This window comes from Anas platyrhynchos, chromosome 4, assembly GCF_047663525.1.
Source record: "Anas platyrhynchos isolate ZD024472 breed Pekin duck chromosome 4, IASCAAS_PekinDuck_T2T, whole genome shotgun sequence".
Taxonomy (NCBI): Eukaryota; Metazoa; Chordata; class Aves; order Anseriformes; family Anatidae; genus Anas; species Anas platyrhynchos.
Window position 1 is genome coordinate 79,289,856 of NC_092590.1, and position 26,972 is coordinate 79,316,827.

General features: G+C 62.7%; 2 protein-coding genes and 3 non-coding genes across 17 annotated transcripts in view; all 5 read right to left on the reverse strand.

The window, feature by feature from the left end:
* Positions 1–86: 86 nt before the first annotated feature.
* Positions 87–4,177, reverse strand: NOP56 (NOP56 ribonucleoprotein). The gene is made up of 12 exons (XM_072037974.1): positions 4,069–4,177; positions 3,774–3,863; positions 3,529–3,643; positions 3,285–3,446; positions 2,954–3,152; positions 2,538–2,725; positions 2,281–2,432; positions 1,987–2,087; positions 1,522–1,670; positions 1,218–1,339; positions 880–1,020; positions 87–654 (listed from the first exon to the last, which is right to left on the reverse strand). The coding sequence occupies exons 1-12, from the start codon at positions 4,069–4,071 to the stop codon at positions 472–474; spliced, it is 1,605 nt and encodes a 534-aa protein (XP_071894075.1). The 5' UTR covers positions 4,072–4,177; the 3' UTR covers positions 87–471.
* LOC113843668 (small nucleolar RNA SNORD57) lies at positions 1,108–1,180 on the reverse strand. Its single transcript, XR_003497337.2, has one exon. It is a non-coding gene; the product is annotated as a small nucleolar RNA SNORD57 (small nucleolar RNA).
* On the reverse strand, positions 1,412–1,482 carry LOC113843669 (small nucleolar RNA SNORD56). Its single transcript, XR_003497338.1, has one exon. It is a non-coding gene; the product is annotated as a small nucleolar RNA SNORD56 (small nucleolar RNA).
* LOC113843672 (small nucleolar RNA SNORA51) lies at positions 2,785–2,916 on the reverse strand. Its single transcript, XR_003497341.3, has one exon. It is a non-coding gene; the product is annotated as a small nucleolar RNA SNORA51 (small nucleolar RNA).
* Positions 4,178–4,349: 172 nt separating the features above from the next.
* The window catches only part of DCTN1 (dynactin subunit 1), a 57,498-nt gene continuing 34,875 nt past the window's right edge, over positions 4,350–26,972 (reverse strand). For 4 of the 13 annotated variants that reach the window (XM_072037968.1, XM_038177917.2, XM_072037964.1 and 1 more), the window contains 27 exons: positions 26,143–26,163; positions 23,106–23,294; positions 21,700–21,735; positions 20,155–20,352; positions 17,431–17,635; positions 16,731–16,809; positions 16,102–16,261; positions 15,080–15,184; positions 14,610–14,801; positions 13,783–13,899; positions 13,221–13,373; positions 12,612–12,772; positions 11,903–12,071; positions 11,424–11,492; positions 10,862–10,924; positions 10,626–10,775; positions 10,037–10,198; positions 9,614–9,745; positions 9,011–9,139; positions 8,603–8,745; positions 8,165–8,331; positions 6,793–6,807; positions 6,163–6,296; positions 5,459–5,648; positions 4,890–4,966; positions 4,685–4,774; positions 4,350–4,607 (listed from right to left, as the gene is read on the reverse strand). In XM_072037968.1, coding sequence (XP_071894069.1) covers positions 4,470–4,607; positions 4,685–4,774; positions 4,890–4,966; positions 5,459–5,648; positions 6,163–6,296; positions 6,793–6,807; positions 8,165–8,331; positions 8,603–8,745; positions 9,011–9,139; positions 9,614–9,745; positions 10,037–10,198; positions 10,626–10,775; positions 10,862–10,924; positions 11,424–11,492; positions 11,903–12,071; positions 12,612–12,772; positions 13,221–13,373; positions 13,783–13,899; positions 14,610–14,801; positions 15,080–15,184; positions 16,102–16,261; positions 16,731–16,809; positions 17,431–17,635; positions 20,155–20,352; positions 21,700–21,735; positions 23,106–23,294; positions 26,143–26,163 — 3,444 coding nt within the window. In that variant the 3' untranslated portion in view covers positions 4,350–4,469. The remainder of the gene's footprint in view (positions 4,608–4,684; positions 4,775–4,889; positions 4,967–5,458; positions 5,649–6,162; positions 6,297–6,792; positions 6,808–8,164; positions 8,332–8,602; positions 8,746–9,010; positions 9,140–9,613; positions 9,746–10,036; positions 10,199–10,625; positions 10,776–10,861; positions 10,925–11,423; positions 11,493–11,902; positions 12,072–12,611; positions 12,773–13,220; positions 13,374–13,782; positions 13,900–14,609; positions 14,802–15,079; positions 15,185–16,101; positions 16,262–16,730; positions 16,810–17,430; positions 17,636–20,154; positions 20,353–21,699; positions 21,736–23,105; positions 23,295–26,142; positions 26,164–26,972) is intronic. The other 9 variants (XM_072037965.1, XM_072037967.1, XM_072037961.1 and 6 more) reach the window with 6 other exon arrangements.

Consider the following 26,972-nt stretch of genomic DNA (forward strand, 5'->3'; position numbering starts at 1 on the left):
AGCAAAGCAAAGCTGGGGCCTCCCCCTGCCTCTCCCAGGCTTTCAGCCCCTTCTGAAAGCTGCAGCGGAACAGAAGACAGAGGCGATGGACAACAACCTCAGCCCTTTATTGAGGTTCAGTCACACCGAGCTACTTCCTGCCCCCACTGCGCATGCTGGGGGTGCTGGGACAGGCAGGACACAACCAGAGCCAGCCCAAAATGGGCTCGAGGAGGCAACGCTGCGTAAGGCACAGCGAGGCTCAGGCCTCCACGTGGAGCCTGCTGGCACCTGGGCCTGGCCCATGGACTCACCCGGACCCCGAGGTGCCAAAACGCCTTTAATGCAGCCCCCCCGGTTACATTCTGGGGCATGCAGCTGCCGGGAGCCCTGGGACGGCAGGCGGGGGGGCCGCAGCCGTGCCAAGCTGAGCTCCTGCCAGGCAATGAGTCCACACTGCTGGAGCACAGGTCTGCTCCAGCTCCTGCTCCCCTAGTCCTCCTCCAAGTCCTTGGCCGCCTTCTTCTTCTTCTTCTCCAGCTGGGCAGCCTCTCCCGTCAGTTTCCTTTTCTTCTTGGGCAAGGCGTCTTCCTCCAGCCCGTTCTCCTCAGGCTCTGAGAGGGACTCCTGCTCCTTCTTCTTCTTCTTCTTTTTCACAGGCTCTGTGTCGTTTTCCTGAAGGGAAACCGACCGTAAATAAATGGGCTGTGTCCAGCCCGGGGAGGAGACAAATGCCAGGTCCATGCAGGCTGCTTCCCTCACATGTGGGGGCTGGGCTGTTTTTTTTGGGGGTCCCAACGCCCCCACAAACCCTGCAGGGCAAGGACCGGCCACACCCCGCACAGCAGGGCCACCACAGCCCCTTCCTGACAGGCACCCGCCTGGAGCTCCTGCCCTCACCTCTGCCTCCTCTGCCTCCACCGAGTCCTCCATCTCCTCTGCAGCTGCAGCCAGAGCCTCCAGCCGCCGCTTCTCTCGCTTCTTCTTCTTCTTCTCCTTCTTCTCCTGCTTCCTCTTGACCTCAGCCACCACCTCGTTCGCCTGCCAGGGGAGCAGAGCGAGCTCATCAGGGTGGGGACTGGCTCCCAGCACACGGCTCGGTCCCAGCCCCTTCCCGTGGCACCAGTCGGATCAGCCTCATTAAATCAGTTTTTTTTTTGCCTCCATGGCAGGTCAGGATGGCAGGTTGACATCACGTCCGACACGGGGCCCTGCCCAGCCACCCCACAAGGCCTCACCTCCACCATGGCCTCCTTCATGACCTCCAGGTTCTTGCGGGGCGGCTCCCCGGTCTCGTAGAAGGCGAGCCGCTCCTCCACCTGCTCCCGGAGCTTGTCCCCGAAAACGCTGGTGGGGACCTCTGCAGGGACAGGACGGGGGCTCAGCACCCCTCCTCCTGCCCCAACCTCCCACCTCCCCCAGCCCCAGCGCTCTGCTCAGACCACAGGAGTCACCATTCACTCAGTGAAATGCTGTTGACGAAAAATTTTACCATCACGGCAGAGCCTGCAGGGCGCCAAGGGCCGCGGCCCCCCCACCCACCTGAGAAGCAGTCGATGCGGGAGGCGATGGTGCACTTGTTGGCCAGGTAGCGCGAGATGCGCCCCTTGTTCTTGGCGGCCGCCCGCCCGATGAAGGTGGAGTGGAAAATCAGCCCGTACTTGGGGGTGTTCCCCCGCGTCTTCAGAGCCCTGGAACCGGGGGAGGCATCAGGGGAGAGCCCAGGCCGAGCCGCTGCTCCTCCCCCAGCCCCGGTGCTGGCTCACAGGCAGTGCCCCAGGGGCTGCCTCCCAGCTCCCAGCCCACCGCACCGCTAACCTCCAGGGCAAGCCCTGGGCAGAGCCGCCCGGGGCACCCGGCACGCCCCGCCGGGCGAGACGCAGAGCCGCGGTGGTCGCTCAGGGGCTGGGGCTGGCTGATCACACGCAGCCGAGGCAGCGGGGGCCTGGCGCATCGCACCCAGCGGCCCAGGAGCCTGCCATCACCGCAACCACCCTGCAGCGGTACCTGAACAGGGCCTTCTCGGCCCCCAGGATCTGCACCGTCGAGGCCGGGTACTTGGCCAGGTTCGTCAGGCTGCCGGCGTGCGAGATGAGGCGGGCGCCCACCTGCGAGGAATGGGGCAGGGGTCAGGGCTGCCCTTGTCCCACAGCCCCACGCCAGCAGGACGGGGCAGCACACAGCCCCCAGACCGGGATCAGCAGTGAGAGGTGTCAGCAGCACAGCTCAGTGGATTGACAGATTAACTGAGACATCATCTCCGCAGCCAGGGGCAGCCGGGGGGGACACACTTGCACTCACCACCTCCCCGATGAGAGCCGAGAGGCTGGGAGCCACCTGGCTCATCTTGGAGCGCAGGTACTCCTGCAGGCCCTTGCGGTACTCGGACAGCGAGATGACGCGGCTGGAGAAGCTCTCGATGTTGATGAGGTCGATGGGGGAGATGTCCATGCCTGGGCAAGGCGAGCACCAGGGCTGAGCAACGCCAACCCCGCAGCAGCAGCGACCCCACTCAGCTCAGAGCTCCGACGGAGCCATCGCTGCCCATCCCCACCTACCCATGGAGGAGCGGGAAGCTTCCAGAATGGCCTGAGCCTTGGCGCTGTCCATGACGATCTCCTCCAGCCCCTCCAGGCTCTCCTCGCTCAGCTCCTTGCGGTTGCCGATGAACTTGGCCAGCCGGCAGTAGGTGTAGTTCTCAGAGACGATCTTGATGAGCTCGGGGAAGTGGTACCCGTACCACTCCCTGCAGGCACAGTGTCAGAGCAGAGCCTGGCCCCGTGCACGCCCCCGCCCGCCGGCCCCACGTGTGTCCCCGCTCACAATCCAGCCGGGGCACGGTCTGCCCAGCTGGGGTGCATTCGGGGCCGTGCTCTCCCTCCCCGTTCTGTACAGGCAGCCGGAGCACGAGCTGCCTGTGGTAAGCGTGGGGAGGAAACCCGCGCCCCTCCTCCCGCCCGGGGACCCCCCTCACCGAACGCGCATGGAGAAGGTGTTGATGTCCTTGTCCAGCTGGTCCAGCAGGCTGATGGACTGGATGATCATGTTGTCCACGCGGTTCACGTTGAACTTCACCTTGGCCCGGGAGTAGCTGTGGCCGAGGCCCAGCTGCGCCTTGGAGGCCGACTGCGCAGTGAGGCCCTTCACCAGCGCGTGGAAGTGCAGGCGGATCCCTGCACGGGGGGCTCCGTCACCACCCCGCCGGGATGTGTGGCTGAGCACCCCCAGGCTGCGCCCCCCTGCAGGGCCCGAGGCTCCCCCCAGGCCGCGAGATCCCCCTGCCCCCGGTGCCCCCGGCCACTCACCCCGCAGGATCTCAGCCACGACCCCCCCAGTCTGGCACTGGTAGCCCAGCTCCTCCAGGATGGCCGCCCCGATCTTGGCGTCGGCGACCCCCAGCAGCGCCTTCTTCTTCTTGGCGGGCATCGAGGTCTCCAGCAGCAGCCGCAGGTCCTCGTGCAGGATCCCTGTGGGGGGGGGTGGGGGCGGCTCAGCGGGGCCGTGCCCCCCACCCTCTTCGCCCCCTACCCCCGGTGCCCCCCCACTCACCCTCGGACACGGCGTTGATGTTCTCCAGCGCGCTCTGCGCAGACTTGAAGGGCGCGAAGGCCACGAGCTTCACCACGTTGTGGAACTTGCCGATGGTCAGGACGCTCTCCTCCACCTGCCCGCGGCACCCCCTGAGCGCCCGGCGGCCACCGACCGGCCCCGGGGGGGGATCAGCAGCCCCCCCCCCATATCCCCCCGCCCCCCAATTTCCCCCCCCGCCCCCCAATTCCCCCCCCATCCCGTACCTGCGGCAGCAGCAGGCTGATCTCCTCCACCTCGCGCACGGCGAACAGCGCGTACCCGGCCGCATGCTCGAACAGGACGTGCAGCAGCACCTGCGGGGCGCCGGTCACACGCGGGCCGGGCCGGGCCGGGCCAGGCCGCGCTCGGTGCCCCCCTCCCGCCCCCCCTCCATCCCCGCAAGATGCCCCCCCCCCAAGCCCCGAGGCACCCCCCCGGAGCCGCCCCCGCCCCCCCCGCGCCCCCCGGTGCCGTCCCGGTGCGGATGGGGGCGGATTGAGGCCGGCGCCCCCCGCTCACCATCCCGCCGCCGCCGCTGCCGCCCGGAACTGGCCGCCCCGCACCGGAAGCCCGCCCCTCGCCGCCTGCAGCCAATGGGAGCCCGCGCACCGCTCCCCGCCCACCAATCGGCGCGAAGCGCCTCGGCCAATGATCGGGAGAACCAGGCGGCCCCGCCCACCTCTGCCGCCCCACCAATCAGCGCTGCGTATCGCGGCTGCTGCCCGCCCCTCGCCGCCCACAGCCAATGGGAGCCGCCGCGGAGTCCCGTAGCCCCGCCCCCCGTGAATAAAAGCGCGGAGTGCGGGGAGCGGGAGCTTTATTGGGGGGAGGGCGGGGACGGGGCGGGGGTGCGGTGGGGGGGGGTCCCGCCGGGTCCGGTCCGTGCGGGCGGTGCGGGGGCGGCTCGGGGGGGGGGGGGCTCAGCAGACGAAGTGTCCCTGCAGGCGCTGCAGCAGCTCGGGGGTGAGCAGCACCCGCTCCGTGTGGCCCTGCCCGGCCGCGCACGGCACCGACACGCGCCCGAAGGCGGCGGCGCCCTGCTCCTGCTCCCGCTGCGCCTGCGGGATCAATGGGAGCAGTGATTAGCGATCGGTGATCGATCAGTAGCCCCCCGCCCCGCCCGACCCCCGCTCACCTTGAGGAAGGAGGAGGACGGGAAGACGCCGAAGGCCGTGGGGACGCTGGCGCCCGGGTGCTGCTGCACCACCTCCCGCAGCGTGTCGGCCTGGGGGCACAGCACGGTCACCGTCAGCACCACGAGCCCAGGGGGCAGGGGGGGGCTGTGCCCCACAGCCCCCAGCCCACCCCTCGCCCCGACACCCCCCCCAGGCCCGCCGTACCTGCAGCGTGTCGATGGTGGTCTTCAGGGACCACAGGCGGGCCGTCTGCTCCAGCAGGCGCGTGGCCGCGCTCCTTCCTGCAAAGGCCGGGGGTGAGGAAGGGGCACTGCACCCCCCATGGCCCAGCACCCAGCCCTCAGCACGGTCCCGCACCGCGGAGCACCGGCCCAGCCCCGGTTCTTTGCCACCAGGGGAGGGCTGTGGGGACAGGAGGCTCCAGGCTCAGCCTGCAGCACCCTGGGTCCGAGGCTGAGCCACCCCGACAGGGAAACAGCTTCAGCCTCCTGCCCGCCAGGCTGGAGCCACGCTGTCCCCAGACATGTGCTGGGACAGGAGGGACACGGCTTTGGGCCAGGAGAGCTCCCCATTGGAAGCCCGGCCAGCACAAGCTGCACAGCCCCATCCCTCCGAGGGATACGGGGCAGGCTGGAGCCGTGCCCACAGACCCTGCTGGATCCCAGCTGGATGGCCAGGAGCTGCCAGTCCCCATCAGCAGTCCCCCCGCGGCACAGAGCACCTCTGCGTGGTCTCCCAGCTGCCCCAGCCCCAGGGGGTTGTGCAGCACCTACCTGACTTTGTCTGCTTCATGTCCACCACCTTAGTGTTGGTGCTCATCTGGTAGAGGGTTTCCAGGAGCTGGCTTGTCTTGCGATAGAGGCTGACCGTAGCCAGATCTTCCCCGTGCTTGTTCTTGGCGACAGAGACCTTAGCTACGTGCAGAGGTTTCAAGCTGGCCAGCTCCATCTTCATCTGGGCTCCCTAGAACCAGCGGGTGAAGGTGATCAGAAGTTGTTTATTTGGGAGGAGTAGAGCAGAGAAAACGAGGGGTAAATACAGCTGAGCGTCTGTGAGCCTCAGGGCAGGGAACAGATCGGCACCCCAGCACTTACAGCACCCTAACGAGGCAGCGGCCACGGACGTGACTCGGATTTAAGAGCTACAATTAACATCTGCACAGTTATGCATAATAATCTGCATAATGATATGTCTATGAACTAATACCAGTGGAACGTTATTTTGCTAATTAGATTATGTGCTGCTTTGCCAATTTCCTCATAGTGCAATCATTAATCAATCAGGGACTGGATCAGGCTCCATCGGCCAACAACCAGAGCAGCTGCTGCAACGGGGCTGGGGCCGGGCAGGGACACGACACCACCACCAGGTGCTGCCAGCCCAGCACAGGAGTGGGGACAGTGCCCTCGTGTCCTGGCTGGGCTCCCCGCAGAGCTCCCTCCCCTCCATAAAGCAACATCTGCTGCCCCCTCCTCACCTTGAGCCGGTTGTTCTCGTTCTTGAGGTGCTTGATGGAGAGCTGCAGGGCTTCGATTTGCTGCAGCAGAAGAGGCGAGTCCTTCACCTGCACCGGCCCCGAGCCTCCTCCCGCTGCCTGGCCGGTGCCCACACCTGCAGCAGGCACAAAGCAGCGCTGTCAGCACCCAAAACGCCCCGGCACGGGGAGCTGCAGCGGGCGCCAGGCATGCAGAGGGGGCTGGGCACCGGGACACGGCCGCAGCACCGGGGGGTGCACACCCAGGTGCCCCGCGAGCCATCGGGAACATGCAGCACTGCACACACCTTGCCCGGATGGAAAAGGCCAAAACCCAGCAGGGCTGGGCAGCATCACGCACCCACGCTCCTCAGCAGCCCCGGCACCGGGCACCCGTCGCCCCTTGCCCAAAACACGGGGTTCTCCCCGGCTGCTCCAGGGCCCCTCTCTCCAGTGCTGGGGTCACAGCAGCTGCCCGCTCCCCTGCCCCACAGCCCCCATGGCACCCACACGTCCTGGCTCCTTCCCCCCTCTGCCCCGGCCAGACCTTGCCCTGGGCACCTCCCTGCAGCCCCTGCATGCACGGCCGGGGCTGGGAGCACTCGCATGCTGGGGAGCAGTACTGTACTGTACCTCTCTGCTGTTCCTCTGCGGTACGAGGAGAGGAGGCAGAGGAAAGATGAGAAGAAGCAGAATTAAGCCAAGGGTCAGCTTTGGAAGGAGCCGTGCCCAGAGGGCTGCGAGCAATTTGAGTGGGACACACTTGGGCCCACGACTGCTGCCCCTTGCTCTGGGTCTGAAGAGGTGCGGATCCACACGGATCTGCCCCAGACGCTCAGCCAGAGCCTCCCAGTGCAGGAGCAGCCCCACGGAGGCCCCTCAGGCTTTGCACGTCCCCAGCAGAACGCAGGCTGGTGCTGGCACAGTGCTCAGCGCCACGTACGCCGCTCAGCACCCAGACCACACCGGTGGCACCTTCAGGGTGCCCAGAGAGCCAGAGCTTGTGGCCACGGCGACTCAGAGAGAAGCTGCAGCTCCACGGGAAGCAGGAGCTGCTGCACCCAGGATCTGCATCCTCACGGGGCGTTCTGGGGGCAGGGGGTGACCAGGGGGTGACCTCTGCCTCTTGGCAAACCGACAGCACTCGTGGTGCAGCCAGAGCCAGCCTGAGACCTGCCCTGCCCTCCTTGTGCAGGGCTCTTACCCAGCCCTGGTGGGGCCGTGAGGGACACAGACCCAGCAGACCATGGGCACGCTGCTGCTAGAGGCATAGGCTGCTCCCCAGCCTCCTGGGCACGGTCCCAAAGGAGAGCTGAGCTCACAGTTCAGCAGGCCACGCACTGCCCGATGGCCAGAGCTCCTGACAAAGATGCCAGCACAGCTCTGTCACCCCACGGCCCTGCTTTGCCTCTGCATTTGCCTCCAGGCAGTTTCCATAGGGTGTTCCTCCAAATGGAGGGACCCCGAAGGCGCTAACCTGTCTGCTGGGTAGCACGAGGAACTGCAACCTCAGCCATCGCCTGTCCTTCACCATCACCCACCCCTTGCTGGGGGCTTCAGGGGAAATTGGCTCACATCCACCAAGCCAGGTGGACAGCAGAGCCCACCCGTGTCCTGGGGAGCTGCAGCACGGAGGCAGGCGCTGCGTGCAGCAGGGAGGACCTGCCAGCAGGCTGGCACGGAGCCCTGCATCCCCCCTGGAGCACCCTGCGGGGAGGATGGGCCCAGCCAGCTCCACAAAGCTGCCCCCACATGGAGTTGCAGGGCACTGCCAGGGGCTGTGGGCTGCCTGCATGCCCCACTCATCACCATGAGATCCCAAACACCTCCTGCCCTCTCCCCATCCTGTCCCCCTCCAGGGCTGTGGTTCCCCGAGGACAGGTTGGGCAGCAGAGCTGCGCTGCTCCCAGTGCAGGGGGCATTCCCCTGCACGGCTCCTGCCCCTCTGCCTCCTGCCCTCTGCCCCCACCCCACGGCAGCTGGGAAGCTCTCGGTGGTTACACACCTCCGGCAATGCCGGACACGATGGAGGCAACCCCGGAGGCAGGAGCCCCGCGCAGGCCCTCGATGGTTCTCTTGGACTGGTTGTTCAGGCGCTGCTTCAGCTCCACCTTCTCTGACTCCAGCTGGTCGATGTCTGCCTGAAGAGCATCCATGGTCTCCTCGAACTCCCTGGGGAAGAGCACACAGACCATGTGGGAGATCCTCGGAGCACAGCGATGGCAGTAAGAACACGCCAGGACAACGGCCTTTTCCACAGAGTGTTTGAACAAGGCCTTCCCCAGGATCCCTGTCCCAGCCTGAGCTCTGCTGTGCACCACGAACACAGCGGTTCCCCTGCTCACCCCCCCCAGTATCGCCCTGCACTAACGCACAAACTCCCGGCCAGCCCGAGGCATGCAGACCGTGCAGCCCCAGCTCCACGAACCCATCCCACACTTACTTCTCCTTCTTCTTGAGCAGCGTCTGGGTCTCATCCAGCTTTGTCTGTATCTTTTCCACGCGGTCGTCTGCGTCCTTGGACGCGCTGTCCAGCTTCTTCTCCAGGAGGCTGAGGCGCACGTTGGCCTCGCTGAGCTCCTCGCCCTGCAGCAGCAGAGATCAGGGGGCTCAGGCCCTGGGGGTGGCACCAAGGAAAGCTCCTCGTGGTGCCTGGGGGGAGCCTGCCCACAAACCATCCGTCCTGCCCCCGCCACAGCAGGCAGCAGCTCCCTGGCAGCAGGGTCGGTACCTCCAGGAGATCCGACCAGGATTTGGGGCAGCCAGCACCACGGGCAGCACGGCGCCGGGAGCTCAGCAGCCCCACTGCAGCTCCTCACCGACCGGCAGAGGCAGGTGAGGAACGGCTCACCTTGATCTTGAGGGACTTTTTCAGCTCCTTGATGACCGTCTCCCTGTCCTCCAGCTTCAGCCCCAGCCCCTCAGCATCAGTGATCTCTGCCCGAAGAGCCGCGGCCCGCAGCTCAGCAGGGGGAGTGGGCTGCAACACACCAGAGGAAAAAGCCATGAATAGCGGTGTTTTAAGAGGAATCCCAGTAATTGCAAATGGACCACAGGGCAAGTGGGGGACTGTTCTTGGCCCCCCTGTACCTGCAGGCCTCTGCCACCCATCCCCAGCTCTCTGCCCCCCCTTGCACCCAGAGGACTTCTCTAGCCAGGGACCAGCAGCGGGTACCCCACCGCTGCCCACCACGTGCTGAGCACATCAGCAGCTCGCTCCGTGTGCTCAGCACCACGTCCCAGCACCACCAGCCTCAGGGCACTGCACCTCGGTGTTTGTTCTCCTGGGGGTCACTGTTCCCTGTGCCTTCACCACCACCAGTGTCAGCCCCTGGGGAAACCTCGGAGGCACCAAGACCTCGCAAAGGTCTCGTCTCTCTCAGCAGGACCCCAAGTTGTGGGGAATCACAGCGCAGCTCAAACGCCCGAGGCTCCTCCCGCAGGCAAAGCCCACCTTGGTCTGTGGCCTGTCAGCATCGTACTCTCCCTCCTGCATGGCCGTGGCCATCTTGTTCATGGTCGCGATGAGGATGCTGCAGGACTGCCGCAGGCACTCGTAGGGGTTGATGCCCTGGGTGCCGTAGATCTGCACGGGACAGGACAGAAGCTGTAGGTGCCCCTCAGCCCCTGCTGCAGCCCCCTCCTGGCTCCCCAGCAGGTGCCCCTTGGTGTGGCTGCAGCACGAGGCCAGCCGTGGGGAAGGAGAGCACAGAGCAGGGAGCAGAGCACGCTGCATTTTGGCATTCCCCGGCCACGCTCCCAGTTCACTGCCAGGCTCCCCGAGACCCTCCCGGGCAGGTCCGCAGCCCCCGGGGACGTGCGCCAGCCTCCCCCCGCCGCAGCAGGGAGCAGGGGCAGCGAGAAGAGGATTTCCCACCTGCTCGCTCGCCTTGAAGGCCAGGTCCTCCAGCTTCACCGCCAGCAGCCCCTCGTTCTCCGCCAGAGGGGCGATGAGCTGCGCGCCCGCCGCGGCCACCTCCTGCAGCACGGCCACCACCCAGGTCAGGTGCTTGCGGCAGTCCAGCAGCGTGTCCGAAACCTGGGGCCGGGCAAAGCAGGGGGGGGTCAGGGAGGAAAGGCATCGGGCTGCCCCCCAGCTCCCTCCCAGACACCGCAGCTCCCGGCTGCACAACGCTTCCCTCACTCTGGTGCCAGCTCCTGGCATCTAACCCACGTCTGAAGGAGGAAGATGGAAAACACCAGGAAAGACAGAAAGAAGCTCGAGGCTGGAGGAGAGCAGCTTACAGAGGCCACGTCTCCACCCTGACCAGAACATAAAGCCCAGAGACACTCCATCCCTGTGCTGCTGCTTGGCTCATGCAGGGCTCTGCCAGGCTGCGTGCTGTGCTCCCTCCGCGGAGCCAGCGAGGAGCGCAGCGAGCTGAATGCTCTCGGTGCCAGCCCCAGCACGTGGCCGTGGCCCCCCAGGGAGCAGCTCGGGCTCCCTGCCTGGCCGCCCAGCTCACCTGCTGCCCAAAGCCCAGCGCCGCGGGGATCCCCGGGGCGTCTGTCCCCGGCATGCGGCGCCTGATCTTCTTGCAGAACTGGCGGATGTCGCTGCACGACGTCTCCAGGTCCTTGAGGAGGATGGCGAGGTCGGACGCCTCCTGCCCAGCCTGGGGAGCAGCAAAAGGACCTCAGAAAAGACTGACCGAGGGCTGGGGGGAACCCAGCAGCAGGCAGCAGGGCCGGGCACTCCTACCTGCAGGAAGGCTCGCAGCCTGCACACCTCCACGCCCATGCAGTCCAAGGCACTCTGCGTGAACTGCGGAGCACAAGCACGGGCACCGTGAGCTCAGGGCAGCAGACCCCAGGCAGGGCAGCTGCCCCAGGACAAGCTGGGGCTTTGGTCTCGGGTGTCTCGGGACGGGCCCTCTCTATGCCACGCTGCCACGGCTCCAGGTTTCCCAGGAGAAGTTTGAGGCATTGAATCCGTTCTTGTTTTACTCCGTGGGGCACAAGACACCCGCACCCCCCTCTGAAGCCCAGGGAGTACAGCGGCTCGGGAAGCACAACGTTCCCCCCCCAGACACAGGGCTCCCTGCACCTCCCTCACTGCTCTTCTCTCCCGGGGATGTCTGCAGGGTGAAGGGCCCGGGTTTCCCTCCCCTCTCCCCGAGCTGGGAGCCTGCAGCGTGGCTGTGCTGCGAGGGGAGGAGGGGGCAGAGGGGCACCCCAATTCACAGAACGATCTCAGGGGACTGGGGGGGGCAGAGGGAGACAACACACAACAAGGACACTGGGGTTATTTGGCACCGCTTCACCTTGATGTGGTCAGCCAGCTGCATCGTGCAGTCCTCAGCCTGCTCAGCCAGGTGGATGCTGTACAGGTGCTGGGGGAAAACAGCAGAGATCATCACCCCTCCAAGGTTTGCACACACACAAGCAAATAAACCCAATGAGGGAATCCAGAACAAAAACAAACACTGAATTTTTGGCCCAACTTCCAACTGAAGTGCAACCTCCCGCAATGACCCCGCCAGGTCCCTGTCAACACTGCCCCCTGACCGATGGCCTTTAACTCAAACGGGTCAGTGCCCCCACCCTGCCCACAGAGCTGCACGAGCCTGGGACAGGGGAACCACGTCCCTGCTGCCCGCGTCCTCCCAGGGACAGAGGACGCAGCCCCCAGGTGCCAGTGACTCAGGCTCACGTCCTGCACGCTCCGAGGGTGAAAAGCACCCAAAGGGGAGTCGCTGCCAGTGGGCTTTATCTGCAGCTCCCCCACGCCACGGCCACGTACCTGATAGTACTTGATGGCTTTGGTCAGCGGCTCCACGTTGACCGTCTCGTCCAGTTGGTCCTTGTGCAGCAGCTCGATCAGGAAGTCCAGGGAGCGCTCGTGGACGCTCATCTCGGGGTACAGCATCCCCACCTTCTTATACACCTCCACGCTGCACTTGTTCAGGGCCCTGGGGAGGGAGACACGAGGTCTGCCTGCCAGCACCAGCAATGCCCCGTACGGTGCTCAGTGACGCGCTGGGGAAGCTCTCCCGTGGAACTGAGCACGGGGCACGTGTGGAAGGGGGACTGGGCTGCAGGGGGCTGGGAGCCTGAAGCCCAGAGCGAATCCCAGGCACAATTCAGCTCAGCAAGAAAAAGGCTGTGGTGTGGGACAGATGGAAAATAAAAATAAAAATCAGCGCACCAAGGCTAACCCTGAGCTAAAGACACGCAGACACAGCTGAAGAACCAGCCATGCATGCTAGAGATTTGAGTCCCCCGTATTCTTGGGAAGAAAATGAGGAAGGGGACAGAAGAGAAGCGACCACCCCATAGCAGGGAGAAACCCGGGGCCCCTCAGCTTTGTTCCAGCCTCGCTGCCCAAACTTCAGCTCCAGCAGGGTCCGGGCCCTGCTGCGGGGCTGCGAGCTCCGTGCTTCCAGACAAGCTCTGTGCTTCCAGAGGGTGAAGAGGGTGGGAATTGGGGCTGGGGGTGGCTGGGTACTCACTGCTCGTATTTGTGCAGCGTGGCCTGCAGGAGGCTGAGGGAATACACCAGCCCTGCAGCAAAGCTCAGCTGCTCTCCCGGAGCGCCCCGGAGGCCAGCACGCTCCGCGCAGTTCTCGTTCAGATCAAACTTCTCCTGAGCTTGTTTGCTGATCAGCTCGGCCTGTTGGGGAGGACAACCTTGGAGAATCCCCCTGCGCCCACCCTGATCTGTCCCACCTAGTCACGGACCTGCCCAAATCCCCCCTGCACCCCTACCCCCAGAAAAACAAGCTTCCTGGGAGAGATTTGAGTCCAGAGGAAGAACAAGAGGGACAGCAGCGAGCCGAGCAGCCCGCTCAGCACTGCAAGGCACCAGGGCTGACAGCCTGCCCTGCACCCAGGCAATTAATTAACAAGTAAATGTTCAAAATCCCAAATTTACATGGGACACAAAGAAAATCTCCCCCAGAGCTGCGGCACAGCCACCACCTCCTGGTTAGGCCCATGGGCTTGCAGACACTCCAAGCCCCATCAGCCCAGCCCAGAGCCTTGGTGCAGGAATTAATGCGAGCTCTTGACGAAGCCTAACCCCCCCCCAGGGCAGGTAGAAGCTGTGGCAGCCCCCCTACCTTGCAGATGAGCCGAGGGATGAGCAGCAGCACCAGGATGCAGTCGTGGTCCCCGCCGTGGCGCAGGAAGCTGTCCGGCATGAAGGAGGTGAGCAGGGAGACGTGCCGGTTGGCCTGCTGCACCTCCATCTGCCGCAGCTCCATCTCGATGGCCTGCAGCACACAGCACAGCTCAGCGCCGCAGGGACACAGAGCCCCCCTCCTCCTGCAGCCACCACCGCCCTCCCTGACACCCCCCTGTCACTGCCCGGGGGCTGCTCTGGAGCTCTGGCCCCAGAGAAGTTGGGGTACACCAGTGTCAGCCAGTGTCCCCCGTGCTGGGATCCTGCTCCCCCACAATGTGCCCTGTGTTCCCTGCAGCTCCCAGCAGCTGCCTCGGTGTTTCCACTGCTGGCAGGAGCACCACAGCCCGGCTCCAAGAGCTGCCCCAGGGCCAGCCCCACCACGTGGCAGGGACAAACCTGCCCCGAGCCCAGCACCCGCACAGTTCAGGGGCCTGGCACACAGAAGTGCCCCGCGCCCAGTGGGTGAGCCTGGCACACAGCCCTCCTGCTGCCCCTACCTTCGCGTGGGCTTTTGTCTCTGCAAACTTAATCTTGAAGTCAAACATCTCGGGAGGAGGCTGCTGCTGCTTCTCAGCAGATGCTTCTTGCTGACTCATGAGTTCTCGGTTCACGTCCTGAGCACAGAAAGAAGCTGCTGTCAGAGAAAACTGCCGCGGGGAGGTCTGCAGCCCTGCAACCCCACAGCTCTGCAGCCCAACCTCCACGTGCCCCCTTCTCGGGTAGGGTGGGGAGAGCTCTGGGGGCTCATTGTGCAACACACGCAGTGATGGATGAACGTCAGGAGGAGGAACACGAGCAGTGTCCAAATGCTCTATTGACTCCAAGCTGTGTGACAGCCCAGGACTCCACACGGACTCATCACCCCTCTCCTCTGCACCGCCAAAGCCGAGGGCCAAGAGCAGTGCTGAACAACCCCACGCTATCCCAGCCTGTCCAGGACTCAGTTCCCAGCCTGGAGCAGGAGCAGCTCAGCAGAGCGAAAGGCCAAAACCCCCATGTGGTCAGCGCTGACTTCAGCAGCCTCCAGCAGGGGCCCTGCCAGTGAACTCCCCCTCGGGGTGGAGGTCTGAGGGCCAGGCCTGTCAGAGGTCACACCAAGCACGTGAACCTGGCAGTGCTGGAGGCTCAGGAAAGCTCTTTCTGCAGGCCAGCAGCCACCTGATGAGAGGAGAAGTTCCTGCTCCTGCCAGCCCGTCCCCAGGGGCCCACGCGTGCTGCCTCCCTGTCACTGAGGTCTGCTCCCGAAGGACCTCAGCTCCAGGGGGAAGCACTCCTGGCTGGCAGCGCCTCCCAGCCAGGCCCCCTGCAACACCAAACGCCCTACCTGGAGGTGAGCAGTCAGCTCTCTGTACTTCTTGATGGTCTGCTGGTAGTCGGCCACGGTCTCCTGCGCAGCCTCCACGCGCTTCTCGGCCTCGCGGACCCGCGCTGTCGCCATGTCCAGCTGCTCCCGCAGCTCCAGCTCCGTCTCCCGGGCGTTTTCCTGCAGCTCGTCGTTCATCTCGTTCATGGCTTCCTGGCAAGGGGTGGCAGGGGACGCAGTTACCCCGCAGCCCGGTGTTTTTGGAGCAGAGCTGGGGAGCACCCTGGGGTGCAAAGGCCGTGCCCTGCGCAGCACACGGGCACGCTGCTCCAAGTGGCACCGAGCACGATGCCTGCGGAGGCTCCCAGACCCCTCTGGCACCGCTGCCAGGCAGCTCCCAGCCCCTCGGGCAGCCTCAGTGCCCAGCCACACGGCCGGTGTGGAGGAGGCAGCGCGAGCACTGCCCCTTGTCCCGGGGAAGTTTCTCTTACCAGGTCCCCGACAGTCTCACGCAGCTCCCGGACCTTCTCCTCCAGGTCCAGGTTTCTCTCTGTCAGGGTCTCCACCATCTCTTCAGCGCCCAAAGCAGCATCCACCTGGAAGCACACACCCATCACAGTACAACCCGGCTGGAGAACGCAGTTTGAAGTCATTTCACACCACAGTGGGGTCATCCCGTGGGACATGGCTGGTGCATCCCCTCAGTGACAGAGAACACCAGGACAGCAAACAGCTCAAACCAGAACAGCCCCCAGCCGGTCCTGTAGCCCCAGCAGGAAGGGCACAGGAAAACAAGGCCTGGCTGTGGCTCTTACGGTTGTTACTGGCTCTTCAGCTGCAGCCCCAGGGCACAAGTTGAACAGCTTCAGGTCAGCGTAAATGCTGCCGACCTTTGGGCTGGGTCTGTAGGCTCCTGACACAGCCCTAACCAAGCTCCCCGAGGGCCTGGTGGTGGTTACACACAGACACTTAACAGGGAACGGGTGTCGCAGTCCTTGCCCTAAGAGGCAGCACCTCTGCCAGCAGCCCACGTCCACACAACCCCAGCAGTGCTCAGGTAGCGCGGGGCCAGCTCCCTGGGGGGAGCAGCTCAGAGGAGAGCCCAGGCAGCTCTGCAGGGAGCACAGATCCATCCCGGGGGCTTCCTCAAGGCAGCCCCACACCCACACCGACATCTCAGCCTGGGGAACACCCCACGACGATGGCCAGGCAGGGAGGTTACAGGGACCAGAGCTCAGATTGCTCCTGGGAGGCACAAGCAGCCACCTGCGCCCCACGACCTGGAGCCACCCTCACACTCAGCAGAGCCCCGCACAGCTCCAGGGCTGGAACAGCATTTGGTTATGAGTTCAGACCAGAAATTAAAGTCCCTGCAGCAGTATCACCAGCTGAGCGATGGACAGAAAGAGCTGCGTGCCAAGAGGTGACCCAGAGCTGCCTGGCAGCGGCTGCTCGGTGCCCAAAACCAGCCCTGAGCTTCCCCTCCCCACCCACCCTCTGTCGGTGGACTCACCTGCTCCTTCAGCTCATCGACCGTTTTCTCTGCCTGCTTCACCTCCTCCTGAAGCTTCTCCCTCTGCTGGCGCAGGGACTCCAGCTCGGTGTTCTTCTTCTCCATTTGTTTCTGAAGCTTGACGTGCTCCTGCTTCTCCGAGGCAGACAAGTCCCGCATCCTTCAAGAGAGCCACCAGCCTCAGCACAAGCCCAGCAGAAGCCGTCCCCTCGCAATACACCGCTCCTGGTGGGCTTCAAGACACCACCACCACCCCCCGTTGGTGCTGGCTGCCCGCTGGCAGTGAGCTGCTGAAGAGCCCTGCCGACCTGCACGGACCAGCAGGGCACAGAGGGGAGTTTTTTGAGCTTGCCCAAGGACACTTGTGATGCCCAACCAGTGCCTGGGCCAGCACTTTTGGAAAAAAAAATAAAAAAATCAGAGCTAGAGGGGCTGGAGGGAGCAAAGGCAGAATGGGAAACAAACAGAGCACAGGAGAGACAGGGAGGAAGGAACAACCACACATGGGATGGGCCCAAAGCATGGAAGGGAAGAACCAAGGGAATAAAGACCAAGAGGGCACGGGCTCTCCCAGGGGGCAACTCCAGCAGCAGCCTCCCAGCCTCCTGGGGCAACGAGCGGTCTCCTACCTTACGAGAGCTTCCTTGAGCCTTGCATTTTGCTCTTCCAGCTGTTTGACCTGGTAACTGGATGCTGCTCCATCCGAGCCTGGAGTGGAAAGGAAACAGCTCAGCTCTCAGCCCTCCTGGCCCCCGGGGTTCAGCGAAACCAAACTCAGACAAAACGACATCGCTCCCTTCAGCAACGTCCACCCGTCCCTGCAGGCTGCCTTTGTCCTCTCTGCATTCTTCCCACTCCCTCTACACGTCCATCTTTCTGTCACACCCCTCTGCCTGCATGCCAGATCTTCCACAGGTTTGATTTATTGCAGGTATAAATACAAGTATTTATACGTGCATAAGTGCTCAACGGCTGGCTCGTTCCCTGCTGTGCGTAATTTTTAAAGCTCACCTTGAATACAAAGAGCTACGAGGCCACAGGGGAATCAAATCAAGGGCAGTGCACTGGTTTTGAAGCTCTGCTCAGTGCTAGGCTGGCAAGCTGGATCTAAAATCAGCGAGCAGCAGCATTACCTATCGCATGAAGGATGTGTCACAACACCTTTTGGGGTGGGATCCTCTGTCCCCAGCAACAGTCACAAGCACTAAAGCTGAGCCTCTGGCATTAAACCCGAGCTCCCCCAGGCCCAGGACAAGTTCGCCCGTCCCCATGCTCAGAGAGCAGCAGCGAGGCTGCCCCCCAGAGCCGCCTTCCCAGCTCCTCTCCCACCTTTCTCTTCGATCTCGTGCTTTAGGATCTCCAGGTCCATGGTGAGATATTCCACCTTCTCCTTCAGGGAGTCCACCTCCTGCTGCAGGGACTCTGCCCGCTCCTCCGCCATCTCCTTGTCCAGCGTGGCCATCTCGATGGCGTCGGCGGTGTCTGCCATCTCCTCCATGTAGCGCTCCTTGGCTTCCAGGGCATCTTTGGCTTCCTGCGGGCGAGCACACGCAGCTGGGGCTCGTGCAAACCACGAGCCTCAGACCCTCACAACGCTCACGGCTCCCCCAAAGGGAACGAGTCCAACTGACAAAGTGTGTCGGGGCTGAGAGGAGAAGGCAGCCCAGCGCCTTCCCCCCAGCATCTCCCCTCTCCCCTCCATCACAAGAGCCCGGCAGGAGCACCCCCAAAACCACCCTGCAGGCGAGGGGAGGGGGGTGTGAGGGAAGGAGAGAACCGGACCTGCAGTGCTGGTGCTGGAGCACACCAACAGATCCTGGGGAAACAAAGGAAGGAGCCCCCGGGACAAAACAGGGCAAAGAGCAGAGAGAAGGCACAGCTCATTCATTCCTCAGTGCTGAGTGCTGCCAGCCCGAGAGCACCGAGCTGCAGCGCGAGGAGCACGTCGGAGGAGCCTGTCCCTGGGGAGGACAGGGCACTGACACCAAACCGCAGACACCTGGTGACACTGCGGGCAGGGAGCCCTGGTTCTGTAACTCATGATTCCATATCTCGGGTGAGGACAGCACAAAAGGCAGCTGAGAGCAGGCAGCCTAGAGCTATTGCTAGAAGGACAACAAGCCTTCAGAAGAAGGGAGGGACCCAGAAACACCTGGGGGGTAAGGACACCACACCCCAGGAGCCGGCACAGGGCTCGTGGGCACGGTGCAAACCCCAGCGGCTCGGCACCTTCCCTGCTGAGCCAGGGCAGCAGCAGCAGAGCCCGATGGAGAAACACTTCTTGGTAAGGAGCAAAGCCCAGGGCCATCAGCTCCAGCCCTGGGGCATTCGCTGGCAGCGACTCTCACCAAGCTGCCCTGCAGGGCAGGAGCTCGAGATACAGCGCTTTGGGTAAAGGGAGAAGAAGTTTAACAAGTTAAAAGTCTACAACAGTCAGGGCTGGGAGCCTGCTGGAGGGAGAAATTGAGCCAGAGCACGTATGGAAAGGAACGGCGGAGACGTGTGTCTGTGTGTGTGTGTCTGTGTGTCTGTCTGTGTTTCACACATCCCCACGGTGGGGACTCCGCAGCGTCTCTGCTCCAGGGTTTGATCACTTCCACACTAGAAGTTTTTCTTCCTGTTTAAACCAAATTTCCTGTATTTCAGTTCGTGCCCCTTTCCTCTTGCACTCCCAGTGGGCATGGCTAAGAGCCTGGCTCTGTCTTGTTCCCCCCCTAATTAAACACACTGATAACCCCCCCCCCAGCCCTCAGCCTTCCCTCACACCATCAGGATGCGCTCGGCTCCGACACGGCTGCAGAGCACTGGATCACCCAAGTGCTATTTAAGACCAGCTCCTGGGACACCCAGCTCCCACGTGGACCCTGTGCCAATCACTGACTCAGCACAACGGAGAGCAGCTTGTGTCACTGCTGTATTTCTAACGCTGGGATGGAGCTGCTGTGAGCGACGAGCGCTGTGCAAGGACACGCTGCCCACCCGAGGGGAATCCCCCAGCGCAGCGCAGGAACAAGCAAGAGGAAGGACAGGACTCCTCACACACATCAGGGAGTCAAAGACAAGCGTGCAGGGCAAAAAGAAATCCTTCACGGAGGAAATTAAGAGCAGCGTGGCAGTTTCAAGAAATCTGTCAAGACACCCAGGCACGGGGACATCGGGGAAGCCAAAGCCTGCAGCCAGCACTGGGGAGATGAGCAGGTCCTGTGCTGCTACCCGTGGGTCTGCTCCTGCTGAAGGAGCTCCAAGATCTCCAGGAACTCTCCCTCAGACCTTGGAGGAGAACAGCAGCTTATCAGCAGGTTTGGAATCTTAACAGTGCCATTCCCACAGCTCTGGCAGGGCTGCAGCAGCAGATTCAACCGGAGAAAGGCGGCTGCAGCCACACGGGGACCCCTCCCCTGCAGGGTGAGGTGCATGACCTGCTCCTCAGCCACTGCTCTCCATTCCCAGCTACTAAAGGAAACCGCCCCTGACTCTGCCTCGTCTTACCCTGCACAAGGCTGACAGGAATCGATCTGTGGATAGCGCAGACGCTCCTGCCTCGAGCTGTCTGACAGAGGGGTCTGGCAGGCGGCAGAAAGCAAAGCAATCCCCGGGGGGGCACAAAATCTGATACCTTGACAGGCCTGTGCAGGGTCCGCCCAAGGGCTGTCTGCTCTCACAGCTAGCGTGGGGAAAGGAGGAAGCCACGGCTCCAGCTCCAGGCCAGGCTGCACGCACTGCCAGAGGCAGCCGGCACCCACGCGCGTGCGGTGCGTTACACGTGCCGTGCAGCCTGTGCTCGGCGTTTGCACGGGCAGCTCAATACCTAAACCAATATTTACGATGGAGAGAACAGCGATAGGTGAGGTCAGAGGCCACTTCACAACCCTGCACGTATTCAGAAAGCCAAGAGCCAGGACAGGCCACAGTTTAACGCTGGGATATTAAAAAAAAAACACACAGAACAAAGCACACAACTCCCACCCAAAACAAACAAATCATTCTCAGCAATTGAATTGGCCCTGGGATCATTCCCCCCTGCGCCAGCCCCAGCTCCCTGGGGCTGCCCACCTTTTTGGCCTCCTTTAACCGTTTCTGGAGATCAGCCTGTTGCTCTTGCATTTTGCTCTTCCATTCCTGCACCTGCTCCAGCTGGATCTTGTACTTCTCGAGCTCTTTAAGCTTTGCTTTGTCTTCATTCCGCTTTATCTTCAGAGTCTCCAATTTTTCCTCCAGGTCCCTGACTTGAGAACGCAAATTTTCCTCCTCCTACAAAGTCAAACAAAGAAATTACCAAAGGGAACAGGAGCGTTCTTTGGAGAGACCTACAAAGACGTTGATTTACCCCGCAGGGAGCAAACCTCAGCACCTGGCCCAGGCACCCGCCTGTAACTTGGCCTCGTGGCCAGTGCACTGCCAGCAGAGCGCATCACTGCGCACTTGTGGTTGGAGTGAATCCATGTAACCTGCTGATCCTTTCTACAAAACCTCGTTGTGATCAGTGCTCCTTGCTGCTGACACAGGCTGGCTCGCCCGCGATGCTGAGCACCTCGCCACTGCCCTCACAGGGAACCAAGGATGCCCGAATCTTTTAACAAAAATTAATAAACAACCCCCGAGGCAGTAACCCGCCCAAATCCACCCAAATAAAATAAAATCCATCCCAAATAGGTAGCTCTCCTCCTCCCCCTAGGGCCGCAGCAGCGTTATGGCACGCAGCAAACACCCCCGGAGCAGATCTGACCGAAAGGTTACCGAGCAGCCCGTGCGTCCAGCTGGTAGCGTGCCCCCCAAGCGCAGGCACCGGCGGGCACACCACAAACCGTGCTCATGCCACGCGCCTGCTGTGCTCCGTGGGAGCTGCTCCCCTCTGCCTCCCACGGCACCCAGCCTGCAGGCTGAGGCTGGCCTCTAAAAAAGGGGGTCTTGGCCACCGAGGCTACAGGGGTGAGCCTGGCACGAGCCTAAAGCTGGGAGCGCTGCTGCCTGGGGGCATCACAGCCCAAAGCTGGCTGTGCTGCGAGCCCCAGCGCAGCTCGTGTGGCAGCCGGGGTCCCCCAGGGGTCCCCCAGCTCCCAGCCTGAATCCACTCCTGTCCCAGGGGATTTGGGACAGCACAAAACCAGCTTTGCCTTGAGTAAAAGACAGGGCCCAGGGAGGTGCTGCCTGATCCTGGTCGGTGCTGGGCTGGGAAGGGCTGCACAGGGACACAGCCGGAGCCCGCAGCGTTGCTTTGTGACCAAAGGGGCTGAAAATAAGGCTGGTGCATGGGGAAGGGCCCAGCCCCGAGGTCTCCAACAAGGCTCAAAAGCTGCCCCCTCGGGGGCCGCATCCCACCCGGCTACAGCATCTCCCTGGACAAGGCTCCTGTTCTCTGGGGGAAGGCAGTGACTGCCCTAAAAAGCATCAGGGTTAGCGCCGAGCTTCCAGCACAGCCGGGTTGTCACCGGGGAGCTGCCTACAGGGAGGGAAAACATCACTCAGCACCAAGCCAGGACGGTGTTCAGCCACGCGGGAGGTTTTGCTGCAGAGCCTGTTAGGTCTAGGCAGGGCCCCCCCCGTTACACGGCTCCCACATGCAGGCTCAGCAAACCAGAGCCGTGGGGCTGCGGTCACCTGGCCTTCGGGGCCCACGCGTGGTGCCGAGGTGCTCTGGGGACAGAGAAAGGCCTGAGTTAGCCGGGCTGTCCCCGAGGAGATGAGTGGAGCCCCCCGGTCAGGCTGCTCGGGGCTGGCTGTCCCCACGGCCACCCCAGACCCATCCCAGTGCCCGAGCACCCTCACCCTGAGCACCCTTCCCCGTACCCACCAGGATTTCCTCGGCTGCTGCTCATCGCTGGCACCTCACCCCGTGCCACCACCCTGTGCCCTGCCACCACCGGGGACGTCCTGGGCTCCCCACCGCTGCCCACTCGACCCCACAGCAGGAAGACCTCATCCTGTACCTGCCAGGGCAGCTCCCAGCGCAGGTAAATGCTGGCACCAGCACGCGGTACCTGGCTGTGGGCAAGGGCAGCAGGAGGGGACGCAGCCCCCTCCTTTCCCGGCAGGACCCCAGGCTGAAAGCAGCCCCGTGGCTGGTGCTGAGGGGTCACAAAGCTGGGTGACATTAAGGAACGGGCCTTGAAAAAATCCCACGTCAAACAGCACAGGAAGACCAGGCTTCTCTGCTGCTTTCTCAGCCCTGGATGTGCTGCTGCCACCAGCGCTACCACGCAAACAGCTTTTGGTGAGTTTCCATAAGCCTGGTACCAAAACCCTCCGGGCCAGGCAGGGCTCAGGGAATGGCAAAATCCTTTCCTTCCTCCCCACCCGATGTGACTCCTCCAGCCGTCTCCCTGACACACAGCCTCGGAGCAGGCTCTCTGTCCTCTCACGCTATTAATTCCTCACCCTTCTGCCCTAAATCTTTCACGAGCTCTCATTTTAACTAATTAATACAAAGCGGGACGGAAGTAATTAAAAACTATTTTAAAGAACAAAAATGGAATGACTGCGCAGATGTAACTGTTAGAAAGACCCACGCCAGGGACAGAGGGGTCCTCCCCGGGGTCTGTGCCCCCGCAGGCAGCAGTGACCCGGGGCGCACCGCCCACTGGCCTGCCCGCTGCGGGCTGCTGGTGGCAGCAGGAGGACGGGGGCCGTGTCCCAGCCCTGTGCGGACCCCTCGGGGACACCCCCTGCACCGCCTCAGCCCCTCGGCACGTTCCCTGGGGTTGGTCTGATGCCACGTGTGTCCCACGGGGACCCAGGAAGGGAGAACGCACCAGGAGCTGAGTGAGGCTGTGGCACCCTTTATTTCTCCAGCACCTTCCCATGTCTGGACCAGCAGCCTCCACATCCCCCCCAGCCAGCCCCGCTCCCCCCACAGCCCCGGCTGCCTGCGGGACGAAGCCTGGCAGGTCCCCATGGGGTGGGCACACGAGCCCTGTGCAGGGACCACCACCAGCCCCTTCCCTCCTAACAGTGCCGGGGAGATTTCCCTTCTCCTCTCCGCACCGACCGCAGCCGCTGCGCCTTACCTTGGTGGGCGAGGGAACCATCGGTGCCACCGGCGAGGTGAGGGAAGGAGACGGGATGACGGGGGCCACCAGCGGTGTCTGGGCGGGCGTGCTGGGCTCGCTGCTGCTCATCTCCCCGCCAGAGGCAGAGGCTGAGCCCGAGGGCCCGGCCGTGCCGCTGGACGCCGCAGAACTGGGGGTCCGGGTGGGCTGCAAGACAACGCGGGCAGAGGGGAGCATCAGAGGAGCGTGTCCTGGGGGAGAGGGGCTTCCACGGCCACTCTGCCCCCCTCACACCTCGTTCAGTCCTGCCTTCCTCTCACCACTGCGTTGGCCCATCGCCACCGCTGTCCTTGAGACCCCTTCCAGCACAGAGGAAACCCAGAATAAAACTTCAGAGGTGCTTCAGGCTCTCACAGTGTGAATACTTACCGGCTGCGATAGGGAGGGAGCAGGAGTTCGGGCACTGCAGTCCCACCCAGGCAGGGGGGATGCCCTGGGAGAGGGCTGAGGTCGGGCACAGCTCGCCCGGATGGCAGAAGGGGCTCTGCAGGGCACGGTGACAGGGGGACGGTGACAGCAAAGTGCCTCTGGCTACGCTGAGCACAGCCATGACCTGGTTTTACTGAGACCTGCAGCGTGCTGAGGATGAACAGCACTCCGGAGATTTCCCAGCAATAAATTCTGTGGGTTTTATGCTACAGAGCCTGGCTTGAGCAAAATTCATAGATACTCGGTTGCTGAAGGGAAGGTAAAAGGTTATTACACCACTGCCATAGCTAAAAAACAAACAAAACCACAGATTTTTGTCTGCGCACACAAGCCCTGCTATGGGTTGGACGCAGCAGTCCCTCTGCTCCCTCCCGTGGTGACGGGGACAGTACGAGGCTGCCCTACAAACTGTTCCCTTGTGCTGCCACATCCACCCTGCTGCTGCAGTCAGGCTGGGCACTGAATTCCTCACACCAAGCCCAGCTGCAGGCACCACCTACACCCATCAGGTGAGCGTGCAGAGCGGTCAGCAGAGGGGCTGAGGGGGGCCCTCGGCACTGCCCGCAGGCGGGACACGTGCCCAGGGCTTTCGGGGTTCCAGCTGCGGAGGATGAGACAGCAAAACCCCAAAGTGTGCAGAACCAGGGGCCAGGCAGCTCCCACCCCCCTGCTCCCCATGCAGAGGGCTGTGGGAACTGGGCTGCCAGGGGAAGGGGCTCGCGGTGCGCCCAGCTCGGGCACGGAGATGCCGCCGGCAGTGCCACGGGGACACCACAGCAGGGTCCCCAGTCTGCATCCTCTGCTTGCAACGGGGCTGTGGGCACACAGCGCGGATCCTAGGGCAACAGGAGGACAAAATGAAGAGTGGCAAGGGTTCACCAGAGCCCAGGGGAAATCAGAGGAACCTGAAGAAGCAGCGCAGCGGAGCCGCTCCAGCGGTGCTTACGGGGCTGCTGGCCGCAGGCTGGGAAGCCGGCAGCGAGGCTGGCTGCGTGACCCGGGGTTGGGGTGCACCCGATCAGCCCCTCACAGCCCTGCACTGCTGAAGCACTCATCTCCATGGCACTAACACCGTGTAAATTAACCTCCTGACTGTTTTACTCCTCAATCTTGGCTTTTTGGTGCACTGCAGTCTCCCAAGGCACACAGCTCACCAGGCTGGGTGTGCACGGGCACTGAGACGGGCACGGCACGGGCACCGCTGCTCCCGCCTGCCAAAGCAGCACTGGAAACAGGGCAATCACCTGCCCCGCTGCAGCCGGGTCTTCTGCAGACTCCTCGCTCATTTTGGCCAAGCCAGCCCTGCTGCAGCTGATGAACACCCCACGGACAGGCGGGCTCAGCCCTCCCTGCTGAGCACAGCCCCAGGAGCAGACCCCACGGTGCCAAGCCACCCACGGGATCCCCAAGAAACGTCACACTCAGAACAAGGAAGTTCAGAGGTGCTGCTCTGGGGATTAAAACCACAGATTGAGCTTTAAGCTTCTGTGGGCAGGGAGAAACATGGCCCGGGGACACTCCTGGTGTGGCTTAGTGGTGCAGAGCCTGCTGACAGCCTGGCGGCTAGGGCCCAACAAGGTGCCAGGACCAAATGGAAGTGTGCCCTGGCACCCCTAGAGCCCCGAGCACAGCTAGGGCACAACCCTCACCAGTGGCTCCCACTGAAACCAGTGTCCCAGGGCGAGAGCTGCCTGCTGACCCCATCTGCTGTGGCTGTGAGCCCGACCACAACCGGGTGCGATGCTCGAGAGGGGCTCGCTGCAAATGCACAGGCCTGCAGCAAAACCCCTGCCCTGTCTGAGGCACGTGGGGTTTTACACTTCTAGGCACTTTAGAGGGAATTTTGACCCACAGGTTTTACCCTTGCAGACTGCTCATGCACTGCTCTCACTTTTTTTTTTTTTACCCATGAGGTAAATGCCCACGGATCAGCTGCTGCCCTGTTTTGTGTTTCTTGTATATGCCAGTGAAAACCAAACCCTCCCCGCAGAGCGCCCTCCACAGAAGAGATACAATCATTTACAAACCATAACTTGGCTACTGAAGAGTTCTTTGAGGTTTTATCTCCCTTTTTTGTTCTCATCTATCGTGTGCTGTGCTCCTCTGCTGGTCCTGCTTGCTGGGGCAGACCTCGACACGAGTGACTGTGCTGGAACCAGTGCAGCCCTAGCAGCTACCTCTTACCTCTCTCCTCCCGCTGATAAACTCAAGATGCTGCTGGAAAGTCTCCTGCACGAGCTAGCAACAGTCAGTGAGCAGCAATAAGGACATTAAGAGGGCCACCAAGCAGCGTGCTCTGCCAGCCAGGCTTGGTGTTAGTTCGCTGCCTGTAAGCTCCGCTGCTGGATGCGCTCTGGCTAAGAGCACCAAGCTTCTCAGTACAGTTTGCCCCAGAAGGTTGTGCCATGATTCAGACCCACCCTAGAGGAGCACAGTTTTGTGAGCTCCTTCAGGTTCTGCACAAAGGACAACAGCAAACAAACGCGCTTTGGGGTCAGCACTCAACGAGTTCATATTTACAAATCCGGGGGTGCTGAGCCCCCCGAGCGCAGCTGCTGGTTCTCACCTTGGGCCGCCGGGCGGTGGTCTGGAGGGCAACAGGAGCAGAAGGCAGAGGAGGAGAGACATTCATACAGGGAAAGACAGGAGCAGAGAGACAGACGGCAGCAGCACAGCAGCAGATGCAGCAGAGAACAGGTAAAGGAAACAAAAGACATCACTGCAATTAGTGTGCGTGGCATCAGGTGTCGGTGCTCATTAACCCGCGCTCCCAGCACAGCTCCAGGTGAAACCCTGCAAGCAGAGCCCCCAAGGAGACAGAGCCCGGCAGCAGCCCAGCCTCCCGCTCAGGTTTTCTGGCCCAGACCGCCCGGAATTCGCCGTGCCCCGTCCCGGTTTCTCCCCCCGTAGCATCGGTGTGGGACCACAGGGCTGCCTGCAGCCCGAAACCCGCGGATCCCCACAGGAGCCAGCCCCAGGACTCCAGCAGGCACCCTGGGTGCAGAGGCTCCACTTGCTTCCGAAAAGAGCTTCGGCTTCGCGGGCAAAACCTGGGCTGCCTGAGGTCAGCCTGGAAACGGCCCCGTTCCTGCAGCACTGCTCAGGGCTCGCCGGCGTTCTGCTGCCAACCAGGGGATCTCGCTCAGCACGTCTTTCCTAGACAGGTCACGAAACTGAGATTGACTTTTTATTAAAAGAAAGAGACAAAATTTCTTCCCTCCCACCCTTTATTTCCAAAGGACCTAGAGCATCACCACGCCAGCTGCCCACAGAGGTGCCAGAGCCCCCGGGCTCTGCTTCAGTTGTAAGATTTGCAGGCATAACATCTGGTGAAGCTTCTTCTCAAACACTCCAGATTTTCTTCTCCTTTCTGGAAACAAACGGCTCTGGAATGTG